The sequence below is a fragment of the Taudactylus pleione genome, unplaced genomic scaffold, assembly GCF_031769625.1.
Source record: "Taudactylus pleione unplaced genomic scaffold, aTauple2 ptg000130l, whole genome shotgun sequence".
Lineage (NCBI taxonomy): Eukaryota > Metazoa > Chordata > Amphibia > Anura > Myobatrachidae > Taudactylus > Taudactylus pleione.
In genome coordinates, this window is record NW_028284532.1 from 7,923,063 (window position 1) to 7,936,185 (window position 13,123).

The 13,123-nt window shown below is 42.7% G+C and overlaps 1 protein-coding gene across 1 annotated transcript; it reads right to left on the reverse strand.

The window, feature by feature from the left end:
• Positions 1-7,551: 7,551 nt before the first annotated feature.
• CCDC89 (coiled-coil domain containing 89) lies at positions 7,552-12,497 on the reverse strand. The gene is made up of 2 exons (XM_088473193.1): positions 11,892-12,497; positions 7,552-8,218 (listed from the first exon to the last, which is right to left on the reverse strand). The coding sequence occupies exons 1-2, from the start codon at positions 12,441-12,443 to the stop codon at positions 7,796-7,798; spliced, it is 975 nt and encodes a 324-aa protein (XP_088329319.1). The 5' UTR covers positions 12,444-12,497; the 3' UTR covers positions 7,552-7,795.
• Between the last annotated feature and the right edge of the window lie 626 nt (positions 12,498-13,123).

Here is a 13,123-nt window from a genome sequence, read left to right on the forward strand (position 1 = left end):
TTTATGGTATGACTGCGTACGCAAATTAGCGTCATCCTTAGAGGTTTATAGGAAGGATTTTAGAAGGTACAGGCAGGGGTATATAGAGGTCCAATTTTAATATCAACAGATGGGGGCTCGTCGAGTGAAGTCACTTACCTACTCACACGGTACATACGTCTAGCGATATCTCAGCAAAGGGTGGAGTGGCCACATACAGGGTTTTCCTGTAACCATTTTGTGCTGAAAGATCGCTATTTGTTTTCGTGTGAGCCAAGGAAGCTGACTAGAATCTAGGGACAAGAAAGGAAAAAGTTTGTTTTCCTTTGTTGATAGAACCTAACGCTTAGAGGGGTGCCGCAGTATTGAGTACGCGGCTGAGACGCATTTTTGCGTACGCAGTTAAAAAAGTCATTACACGGTTGTGCGGTAGTCACATTATTGTGTATGCGGCTGGTCGCACAATAGCGTATACGTACTTCCGGTTGTGCTGCCACGTGTTTGAACAAAGCCATTGAGGTTTATATTTTTTTTTCTATTACCAATATCTGGGTTAACGTGTATTTTTCTGCGCAGGAAAAAAGTGTGTAACAGTGAATATTTGTTGAACAAAGTTAAGGGTATCGTATGATCCTTAAAGGCTAGGTGCAAGGGTTAGTCTAGCCGCTCGGTAAGCAGCTTTACCGTTCTAAACACAGTAGCAGGTGTACATGTTGTCTTTGTTGTAGAGAGGTGCGTGAGAGTAGCCGACATATAAACTCTCATAGGTGTGGAAGTCGCCTTACTAAATCTTATCCGGGTGTGGAAGTTGCCTTTTTCAAATCTTATCCAGTTGTGGAAGTTGCCTTACTAAATCTAATCCAGGTGTGTGGGCGCCGCCGACTTAAATCGTCCACAGGTAAGTGAAAGTGTCTTGATTGTCTTTCACCGGTCTAAATCTTTATTGAAAAGCGTAGGAGTTGTCTCAGAAAGGGAGCCACGCAAACAGTAGAGATGTTAGGCAATGATGTGCTGCTAATGGAGGCGCCGATCGGATCGGCCCGTCGTATCATGCATACCAAGTACGGTACTTATGCAATAAGGTATTGTGATTTATGGTTTAATATGACGAGGAAGAGTGTTAGACCGTTTCCCAGAATTGGTAGTTTTGATAAGGATGTATTAGAGAATGTCCGGGATCACATCAGTTTGATGCACTCCCGAGAGAAAAAGGTTAAATATTTTGAATGTTTAAAATTTTGGCAGCATGAAGGGGATGCGTGGCTTAAAAATGTGCAAACGATGCAAACTAGCGTCGTGAGCACATTGCCAGAAAATACATCCGCGACGCTGAATTCCAATCCGGGGCGAGCAACAAAATGGCACGCATGTGCGGCAAAGTAGCGTCGTGGAGAGTATTGCCAGCAGTTCACGCTCACCTCCCCCACCTTATGTGGATGGAGGTGCAAGTACAGTTACCAAAAATACCCATAAAAAATGTAACAAGCAACTTGTACCCTCTCTTAAGCAACTATAAAGAAAATGTTCATGATGCGGATGATGAGCCTATTGTAATGTCTGCCATTTCCCATGCTGTGCAGATGATAGATGCTGCATCACCACAATCACGGGTGGTGCTGCCATCTCCATCGGTAACAGCAAGGGAAGTGTTAACACACTCTGCACCAGTAGAGGAAGTTGTTAATACCATACGTAGCAGCAGCAGATTAAACCCCCAGCCAGGTAACCAGGTCAGAAGTAGCAACGCTGCCGGTCTGCATCCCATTCGGACAATAACTGTTCCAAATGGAAATGCAGACGCGAACGGTATAGTGCCCACGAGGGAAGTAGTAATGCATTGTCCTTGGACAAGAGCAGAACTAAATTCCATCATAAATGATTTCCCCGATCCCAAAAAGGAATTAGCCAAATGTCAAAGATTTTTGAGAAATTTGGGTAGTTCACATGAGCCCACTAATAAAGATTGGCGTGTGGTGTTAAGGGCCTGTCTGCCATGCAATACCGACGTGACAAAATTTATCACGGATTGTGTATTGGATGGTGACGTTCCCTTAACAGACCAAGTAAACCAAGGTAACATTTCCCGAATTGTAACTCAATTGGGTATATATTTTCCAGTAGTAGTTAACTGGAACAAAATTTTCACTATTAAACAGAAAGAGAGTGAGACTGCAGAAGATTACTGCGATCGGGCTCTGCAGGCTATCACCCAGTACACTGGGATAGAAGATATTAAAGATAGCACTCACCACAGGGGAATGATAGTCACGGTACTCATGGACGGTCTGAGAGACGACTTAAAGACTTGGGCTCAGACCTCACAGCCTGGCTGGAGGGGACCTACAATAGATAACCTCATAGAGTCTGCCATAGAACATGATAAAAATATCACAAAGAAGAGAGAGACCCAGGGCGAAAAACTAATGGCTGTCAGTATCCAAGCTCTGGAAGGAATGGCAATAACATCACAGCCAACCGACACACCTGCACCCACACACGCACCTGCACCTGAACAATTACACGTCCTCACCAATCCCACACCACAGCAAACACATCCTTACCCCACATATCATACACAACCACAGGTCCCATACTCATATCCCCCACAATATCCTTACCTTCCCTATCCTTACCCATACCCACCACCTTTCCCTCTTGCTCAAATCCCACAACGATCTTTTCATCCACCCCGTTCAAAATTATGTTTTAACTGTCACCAAGTGGGACACATAAGTAAGTACTGCAAAGTGAAGAACACCACACAGGAACACGAGTTTCCCATGGATTCATAGGTAACCCCAGTATCTTCTCCCAGGCCTTATATGACTGTTTACAATCTTTTCAACCTGCCAATGTATCTGTTCTAATGTAAAATGTGGACGATTTATTGTTGTATTTTAGGTCATGTTTAAATGATATTAAACTGTTGTGCTTTATCTCCCACTCATAGGACGCAAGGTTGCTAATCATAAACGGCAGCCATGCCAGGCTGAGGTCGACTACTCGGAATACTATCCAACCCAGTGGCACAGACATTATTTAGAGCAGTAGCTATTAATAACAAGATTTAATTGCAGGAACCTGTATGCAGATACTATATCCATAGAATTATTAAAAATGATGGGGGGACTTATTTTACAGGTAACGTTTCCAAGAACATGTGTAAGATGATGGATAACAACACTAAGATTATCCCAGACTGTCTTTTCCTTTATTTGCCCCCCCTTTGAGATACTGTTCAAAAAGGCAGCCTCATGTGAAAATACGATAATGAGGTTACTGTGCAGGGTCTCACGAAGATGAATGAGAATAACCGAAATTGAAAGTGTTATTAACTAACATGTCTAATGCAACCTGTCATGATGTCAAATCCGGAAGAATTTGTTATGATCCAAATTTTTTTTTAGCTCAGGTTTGACCGATCGGTGGAAAGATCCGTATCTGACGATACAACATCCTCAAAGGGTGGCCGGGGAAGATACGTGGGTCCATTCCACTCACTATAGGGAGGTTAACCAACCGGTGGAGATACAAGGCAGAGACAAGGCCGATAACGTGGACCTGTCAATTGCGAGCTTGTGCCGGAAGGATTAAAAAGGTGACGGTGAGATATCTGAGCTAAAGAAATGTGTAGATCAGTGCTTCCAGCAATGGAGTGGTCTGCTGTGGTCATCCTAGTTCTTTTTCTTTCCAGAGATTTGTCGTGATGATCTGTTTGGGGATACTCAGTGTCTGTGATGGAGGACTGATTGAGGAAATTGGGAGCTGATGGCAGTGCTGATGGAGTGGAGTCAGGAGGAGTGCAATGCCAATCAGGGGAGTGTCTGACCAATTTTAGTATTGTAATTGTTATGTTATTTGGGAAAAATACTTCCAGAAGTTATGACCCTCACACATGTTGAAATGCTGGGTATACATAAAAACACACCGTCACCCTATCTTCACACACAATATGAACACAGAGGCAAAAGAAATATGATGCGTCCGGTGTGTTCCTATTGTGTTGAAGTGTGGAAAATGTAAAAATAGAGTAAAACGAAAGAATGAAATTATGATAGTGGCCAGTATGAATACCGAGGTAAATACAGAACTGCATTACAACCCTGAGCTAGGAAATACCATCATTTAATGTATTATATTTAGACATGCATAGAATGTATAATTGAAATGTTATTTTTAAAACACCTCAGATAATGTAAAGTCTAAATTCCCCTTCAAGACTGCTTTTATAAGACTGGTGCATCCCCACACCTTTCACATGATCTTCCAAGATCCGCGGTGTGCGTATAATAGTAGTTTTATGTCCCCACTCAGAGACACATTATTGATGGATTAAGAACCACCTTGTGCCAACCCATGATAACACTAAATAATATGTAAATGTAAGCCTAAATTTAATTCTAATAGCAGATTGTGATAGCATGTTGTTCGCTATCAAAGGGTGAACTGTCAAAACTGGATTATTGGCTGAGACAAGATCAGTTTAAAATTGAAGCATGCAAATGGCAGCTAGACTCCATTTTAGAAACAAGAATCTGCAAGACGCCATTTTGTGACCAGCATCACTTCAAGTTATAACTCAGGAGCTAAGAACAGATGGCAATGGTTTTGTTAACCTACCAAGGGCAACTGGAAGAACAAGCTTCCTGAGTAAAAGTAAATAGAATAGACAATGGGTATTTTTACATACAAATTGGGAATCCCTGGATGCAGACAAAGTATAGTTGTGGCCATTGTAATATAATCCAGGCATTGATCTACACAATTGGATTTGTCTGATTCCTAAACAGGTCTTAGCCCCACACACAGACAGGATGGCCCCAACTTCACATCTTGAGATGATAACACAGTTTCCTTTGAACACAGGAAAGGTGGGGGCCTGCTGACAGAGGGCATGTGGAACTATCTGGCTCAGCATGTCACACTGCTAAAGTGCACCCATCTTCATACACACATTAATATGTCTTTATATCAAACCCCGAATACTCACACATTACATATTCACACATAAGGTTTAATAAGCTTTAAAGTGTATGATTTAAGTTGGTTCAGTTAGTTTAAATGCTGAGAAATAAAGATATTTGATAACTAAGGTATTATACATGTTAAACAAGTCGTGTTTGGAGTTGTACTGATGCGTACTCTTTTTACAGTATTCCGGTGTTATCGGTGGGGAGCTCGCATCATGCATTCTAGAGTTATGGATCGCAGAGCCTACAAGCAACAAAATGTATATTTTAGGAACAGCTGTTAGGATGTTGCAGGGAGTCGTGAAGCCAGCTGTTAGGGGCAGGGAGAGTCTATTTGAACTAGCCTGTTAAATGTGCTGTAACAGATGCTTCTCCCCTGGGAACCAATGACACCAGCAACAAACTTCCCTATTGTCCTGTTTATTCTGGGGGGGTATAAATATGTGTGCACGAACGCTGGTTCTTAGTCTTCGTGCTGAACGCTGTATGACTAGGGGTCTCTTGCTGATGCCTATCTCCGGGTCCAGAAGCGCCTGTGTATGTATACTGTACTTGGGTCTGTATAAATTTCCTTTTGCGCCTAAATTGTGTCTAGATCAATTGCGTGTAACTGTTGAACTTTTACCTAAATAACACTTGTGCTTTGGAACCACAGATTCCACGTCTAAGTCTTTATTTATGGTATGACTGCGTACGCAAATTAGCGTCATCCTTAGAGGTTTATAGGAAGGATTTTAGAAGGTACAGGCAGGGGTATATAGAGGTTCAATTTTAATATCAACACTAGTATGATGAAACAGGACTAAACAGTTGACCATGAATTAGGCTACTGTTTAGTCCTTAATTTTTCACTATACTAGACTGGTAGCTGGATAATATCAGGTGGCACAATATCATCCTAAAAAATCCAGAGGCTAAATAACCCTCTCGTAATTATAGCTCCAAGGGGCCTATTCATCATCACTAATGGGCCTATTACACATGTGACAATGCTACTTTCCACGTGGTTTTTTGCAATGGACCCATTCATTATTAGGAGCTCGATAGGGCCACCTAGTATTCTGCAAATTCTAAAAACTGAAAGTTTTTCCCGAGTTTGCTTGCAGGAACCAATGGCCACTGTTTCCGGTAACCCACCCCTTCAGTTGGGATGGAGGACCGGGGTTGAGAGATTCAAGTAGATCCCACCGCTCCCTCCACACTGCGAAACCAGCAGCAGCGCGCATGTGTGAACTCAGGTTACGGAAAGCACAGTGGGCCAGATATGAAGGGTTAAGTAACACTGTCACTTAGTTTGCAGTGTTAGGGATCGCGGGGACCAGTGGCAAACGCAGGATTTCCAGAGGGGGGTTTCCAAATGCTTGATATTAGAGTGAGTGTGGTCAGTCCATGAAGAGGGTAAAATTAGCACTTAACCAGCTTTAATATGCGTCATACAAAGTGTGTCATAATTCCAGCATATACAGGACCAGCGATCACAGTAAGCAATTAAATTCGGCAGTAGGTCCATCCTGCCTGAGCTGAATGTTTTTATTTTAGATGTGGGCACCATTCCTTCCAAAGCATTGGAGCAAGTCCGGGAGTCTGGGAGCAGCAGAACAACCTAGAACTGCCCTGGACATATATGTACATATTGGGCTCTATAGCAGCACATCCCTAACATTGAATGTTCTCCAGATCTCCTATGCACAGGTTATTTCTTACTAGCGGATACACGTTAAAAGATCCACAGGTAGTGATTATTTAATTTGTGATACTGAGATTAACATGCAGCACTTCTAAAATCTATTATATTACTATTTCTATTGTGGTCATGGTGTGGGATGGGGAGGGGGGGTTTCCAGGCAGACGGAAACCCCCCCTGCATTTGCCTATGGGGCCAGCTGTTATTTGAAACAGCTGGCCCCGCACTGGAGCAATACTGAATTGCTTCGGTACTTAAGCATCCACTGCCGCAATTCACGGCAAGTTTGATACTTAATTATCGAGGGCCACCCAGCCCCTGATGATAAATAGGTCCCCTAGTATGATATCAATTTCTTACCTTGTAGGACAGTATTTGACAATAAATATTTACAGGCTCTGATTACTTGTCCTGTATCTTATATATAAAATTAATTGGTCTGTTTGTTTTCTGTCTGGTTATGCATTTGGACACCCCTGCACCAATTGGGATGAAACCAATGAGAGTTGGTCCAGTTGGATCCTGGTCAAGTTTTAGGGGGTTTAATGAAGACTCTGGGAGTGGGAAACGACAAGTGCAATAAAGAGTTATCTACATAGAAATGATCCCTGTGTAAGATATTGGGAATGATTTACTAAAGGCATAAATTCTTCCTTTGCTTAACATAGCTTTGTAGGTATTAAGTATCTTTGTAGGTATTAAACTATTTTCTTTTATTTACTTTTTTCTTATCTTAAGTTATTAGCTGGAAAAACTTAAAATGTTTAATTCTCTACAGTCTCAAAGTTTATACTGTGTTTAGCAAAGAGCTGAAAGTATCATAGACAAATTGAGAAGGCGCAGATCCTCATTTGAGATTGAATCTTGTATTAAACCAAGGATGCCCAGACATACTATATTTACCACAATTCCTGACAATTATGGACTGTAACAGAATCACGTTTACATGAAAGACATTTTAATATTTTAGTTACAAAGTCTTATCAAAAATCTATTTTTCTAAAATGAGATAAAATATTCAATATATGTAAAGCATACAAAAATATGTCTAAAAATATACATTTGGAATCTATTCAAACTGAAAAATAGAAACTACAGTATTCAAATACACTTATGCTTGATATCCTGTCAGCTGAAATCACTAAGCGATTACATTTGCATCTTAGCCAATCAAATGCCGGAGTTTGGCATTCAGATCCCTCTCGTTGGCTAGCAGTTCTCCGCTGTGCTTTTTGTAGGCTTCAAACTCTCTCTTAAGTTGCCCCAACTCTTTCTCACTGTTTCCAAGTCTTGTATTTAGTTCTACTATTCTGGCATCAGCATCGATGGCTGCTACGTCTATCCGATATCTCTCTTCAGCGTCTTGGTTTGCCTTCTGGGCACTCAGCATGCGATTAGTAAGCTCGGCTGCTTCTCTCTGCCGTTCCTGTAAGATACGTCCTCTCTCCATGCACAAATGCAGAAGATCTTGCTTCTCTTTATTTAACTCATCCACTTTCTTTTCAATATCCTTTTGCTCAGTCCTTCGTACCTTCTCCAAACGGCACAACTCCTCCTTTACTTGGCGACAGGTTTCCTCTGAATCCTACAAGTTACATACACAACTTTCAACAATACATTTAAAAACATTTTGCCCTTGATATTACATTATATATATATATAAATAAATAAATGAGTTCATTGTCAGCAGTGGAAGGAAGGAAGAAAAGTGGTAAGTTTGGGAAGGTTTTTGTATTCACTCAGTACAGCAGACATGTTAAACTGTCAGGAAATTCAGGAGCGCCTCTTAAGGCGATCTGCAGATACACCTGCAGATGATGGTCGTTCATACACACTGAACGACCATCATCTGCATGCTGTAGCGGGTCGGGCCGGACCTGGGGCGGGTAGGGGGCGTGGCCTAATCGCGGAAGGCATGGCCACGCCCCCTTTTGGGGGAAAACATTTGTGGCGCTGTGCGTTGGGGACGGAGGCGCTGTGTGCCCCTCAGTCCGCCACACAGCAAATAGGGAGCGTGATCAGTGTGATTGCTCCCCCCTTTTGGCATAGGAGACTGCTCAGGCTGCTGCTTTAGCAGCCTCAAACAGTCTCTCAGTGCAGCCCAGCACACAGCAGTGTGTGTTGGGCTGCTGTGGATGGGGAGCTGTGCCGGACCTGGGTAAGTAGTACCCGCTCGCGGCTCCCCCCCCTCTCGGCGCCCCTGTGTACGGGCGATCAGCTGATCGCCCGTACACACTTGCAGATGGACAGATATGTCTGCAGACATATCTGTTCATTGGCTGTGCAGCACAGCCAATGCGATATGTCTGTGAACGACGTTGTCTGTACACACTGGCCGACGGGGTACGATATATTGGCCGATCAATTGATCGGCCAATATATCGGCCAGTGTGTACCCAGCATAACACTTACATTTATGGTAACTTTGTGCTTATTGTTGACCTTTTTTCATCTTATCATAACTTTATCAATAGGTTATTATACATATCTACAAATACTATACTCTGGGCCTGATTCAGACCCGGTCGCAAGCGCTGAGCGCTCGCAACCGGGTCGATGGTGGCCCACAGCGCATGAGCACGACGGAGCCGGCTCCGTCGTGAGCAAGTGCGAGACCCGGGCAATCCGTCGCTCCGGGTCTCGCACCAAAGGGGGCGAGGTGTCGATGTTGAGTGACAGCTTGCCTCGGTTGGTGGGCGGGCCGGGGGGGTGGCTGCCCAAATGGAGGTGTTCCCATGAGAACGCCTGCCATTTGGGGGCGACCCCACTGACATCACAATAGTTGTAGCAAAGCAGCTGTAGTAGTAATACAAGTGCTAAGCTAATTGCAGCAGTATTAGTAGCAGCTGTAGTAGTAGTAGTAATACTAGTAGTGATGCTAGTAGTAGCAGCTGTAGTAGAAATACTAGTAGTAGTAGCAGTAATAGTAGTAGTAGCTGTAGTAGAAATACTAGTAGTAGCAGTAATAGTAGTATCAGCTGTAGCAGATATACTAGTAGTAGTAGCAGCTGCAGTAGAAATACTAGTAGTGGTAGCAGTAACTAATAGTAGTAGCAGATGTACTAGTAATACTAGTAGTGCTGCTAGCCGTAGTAATATTTGTAGCAGGTGTAATAGAATAATAGTAGTAGCAAAGCAGCTGTAGTAGTAATACAAGTGCTAAGCTAATTGCAGCAGTATTAGTAGCAGCTGTAGTAGTAGTAATACTAGTAGTGCTAGTAGTAGCAGCTGTAGTAGAAATACTAGTAGTAGCAGTAATAGTAGTAGCTGTAGTAGAAATACTAGTAGTAGCAGTAATAGTAGTAGTAGCTGTAGTAGAAATACTAGTAGTAGCAGTAATAGTAGTATTCGCTGTAGTAGAAATACTAGTAGTAGCAGTAATAGTAGTAGTAGCTGTAGTAGAAATACTAGTAGTAGCAGTAATAGTAGTATTCGCTGTAGTAGAAATACTAGTAGTGGTAGCAGTAACTAATAGCAGTAACAGCTGTAGTAGTAATAGTTAGTAGCAGTAATAGTAGCAGCTGTAGCAGAAATACTAGTAGTAGTAGCAGTAATAGTAGTAGTAGCTGTACCAGAAATACTAGTAGTAGCTGTACTAGAAATACTAGTAGTAGCTGTACTAGAAATACTAGTAGTAGTAGTACTAGAAATACTAGTAGTAGTAGCAGCTGTAGTAGTAGTAATACTAGTAGTGCTAGTAGTAGCAGCTGTAGTAGTAGTAGTAATACTAGTAGTGATGCTAGTAGTAGCAGCTGTAGTAGAAATACTAGTAGTAGCAGTATTAGTAGCAGCTGTAGTAGTAGTAGTAATACTAGTAGTGATGCTAGTAGTAGCAGCTGTAGTAGAAATACTAGTAGTAGTAGCAGTAATAGTAGTAGTAGCTGTAGTAGAAATACTAGTAGTAGCAGTAATAGTAGTATCAGCTGTAGCAGATATACTAGTAGTAGTAGCAGCTGCAGTAGAAATACTAGTAGTGGTAGCAGATGTACTAGTAATACTAGTAGTGCTGCTAGCCGTAGTAATATTTGTAGCAGGTCTAATAGAATAATAGTAGTAGCAAAGCAGCTGTAGTAGTAATACAAGTGCTAAGCTAATTGCAGCAGTATTAGTAGCAGCTGTAGTAGTAGTAATACTAGTAGTGCTAGTAGTAGCAGCTGTAGTAGAAATACTAGTAGTAGCAGTAATAGTAGTAGTAGCTGTAGTAGAAATACTAGTAGTAGAAGTAATAGTAGTAGTAGCTGTAGTAGAAATACTAGTAGTAGCAGTAATAGTAGTAGTAGCTGTAGTAGAAATACTAGTAGTAGCAGTAATAGTAGTAGTAGCTGTAGTAGAAATACTAGTAGTGGTAGCAGTAACTAATAGCAGTAACAGCTGTAGTAGTAATAGTTAGTAGCAGTAATAGTAGCAGTTGTAGCAGAAATACTAGTAGTAGTAGCAGTAATAGTAGTAGTAGCTGTACCAGAAATACTAGTAGTAGCTGTACTAGAAATACTAGTAGTAGTACTAGAAATACTAGTAGTAGTAGCAGCTGTAGTAGTAGTAATACTAGTAGTGCTAGTAGTAGCAGCTGTAGTAGTAGTAATACTAGTAGTGATGCTAGTAGTAGCAGCTGTAGTAGAAATACTAGTAGTAGCAGTAATAGTAGTAGTAGCTGTAGTAGAAATACTAGTAGTAGCAGTAATAGTAGTAGTAGCTGTAGTAGAAATACTAGTAGTAGTAGCAGTAATTGTAGTATCAGCTGTAGTAGATATACTAGTAGTAGTAGCAGCTGTAGTAGAAATACTAGTAGTGGTAGCAGTAACTAATAGCAGTAACAGCTGTAGTAGTAATACTAGCAGTAGTAATAGTTGTGGCAGGTGTAGTAGCAGTAATAGTAGCAGCTGTAGCAGAAATACTAGTAGTAGTAGCAGTAATAGTAGTAGTAGTAGCTGTACCAGAAATACTAGTAGTAGCTGTACTAGAAATACTAGTAGTAGTAGTAGTAGTACCAGAAATACTAGTAGTAGCTGTACTAGAAATACTAGTAGTAGTAGCTTTACTAGAAATACTAGTAGTAGTAGCTGTACTAGAAATACTAGCAGTAGCAACTAGTAGCAGTAATAGTAGCTGTATTAGAAATACTAGTAGTAGCAGTTTTAGTAGTAGTAACACTAGAAGTAGTAGCAGTGATAGTAGCAGCAGCTGTAGTAGTAGACAGTAATACGAGTAGTAGCAGCAGTACTAGTAGGAGGAGGAAGCCGCACCCGCCCAGGACTCGCCTCTAGTCTGCGCTGCAGCAGGTGCAGTTCCCGGCTCCTGCTCTCCATCTGCCCCAGCAGCTCCCCAACTTTCTCCTGCAAGGGCCCCAGCTCGGTGACCGCAGCCTGTAGCTGGGCCCGCATCTCCTGGACGTCCCGGTCCCTCTCCAGCAGCTCGGGGTACCTGCCCTCCCGCAGGCTCTGACACTCTGCCCGCAGCGCCTCGTTCTGCCGCTTGTATTCGTCCTTAAAGCGGATCATCTCCTGATGGTTGGCGGCCAGTGTCCCAAACCTGTCCTCCAGCCGGTCCGCCCGCGTCCTCTCTGAGGCCAGCACACTATCCGCCTCCGTCCTTCGTCTCTGCAGCTCCCGGTTCTCCCCCTCCAGGCCCTGGCACTGCAGCAGGGCGTCATCAGCCCTCCGCTTCAGCAGGCAGATGAGCTGCGACTGCTCGTCCAGCCGAGACCTCAGCAGCCGGTTCTCCGTCTCCGCGTCCCAGGGCAGCGAGCTCAGCTTCTGTATGGAGGAGACACCGGCCTCCTCGGCCGGGCTTCCCACGATATCGTCCGGCATGGCCCGGGCCGGCGCTCGCTGGTGGGGCTGGGGATATGCAGGTCAGGACAGGACGCCTCATACATCCCTATGGCAACCGCTGTTATTGGTTGCTAAGGTACAGTAGGGACGACATTGCTCTAGCAATGATCAAAATATGTGCATGTTTAACACTTATGTGTTTATAGTTCTATGTATGTGTGTGTGTGTGTGTATATATATATATATATATTAGTTGTGTACTTTACGGACTCATTGCAGAGAGAACCCAATGAATGTTCTAAATGGTACTTGCGTACTTTACATACACTATTACAGAAATTTGTGCCCCACCTAAAGAAGAAAGTAGTCCGCTCGCCTCGCTACGCTAGCCACAAGGTTATATTCCCCCTCTATGCCTACTTGGATGGTAGGGAATGACACTGGACACTGGGATTGACGCTGGACACTGGCTGATGACGTCAGGGTCCTCTCCGTGAAGGGGATTTAAACATTACCATGATGGATTATAATAATAATGAGTGTAGGACACTTGGGTTTTCTCTGCAATGAGTCCGTAAAGGACACAAGTACCATTATATATATATATATATATATATATATATATATATATATATATAAACCACTAACACTTCCTGAAGCAGCAAAGTATAAAAGCCAGCACTCACGTTTAGTAGGTAGAAATGTTCCTTTATTCACAT

What these genes read in the sequence shown, in the direction of transcription:
- CCDC89 (XM_088473193.1), bottom strand. Translation starts at nt 12,443, where the DNA reads ATGCCGGACGATATCGTGGGAAGCCCGGCCGAGGAGGCCGGTGTCTCC. An exon ending in TGCTGCAGCGCAGACTAGAG is followed by an intron (nt 8,219 to 11,891) that starts GCGAGTCCTGGG and finishes TGTAACTTGTAG; the next exon opens with GATTCAGAGGAAACCTGTCG.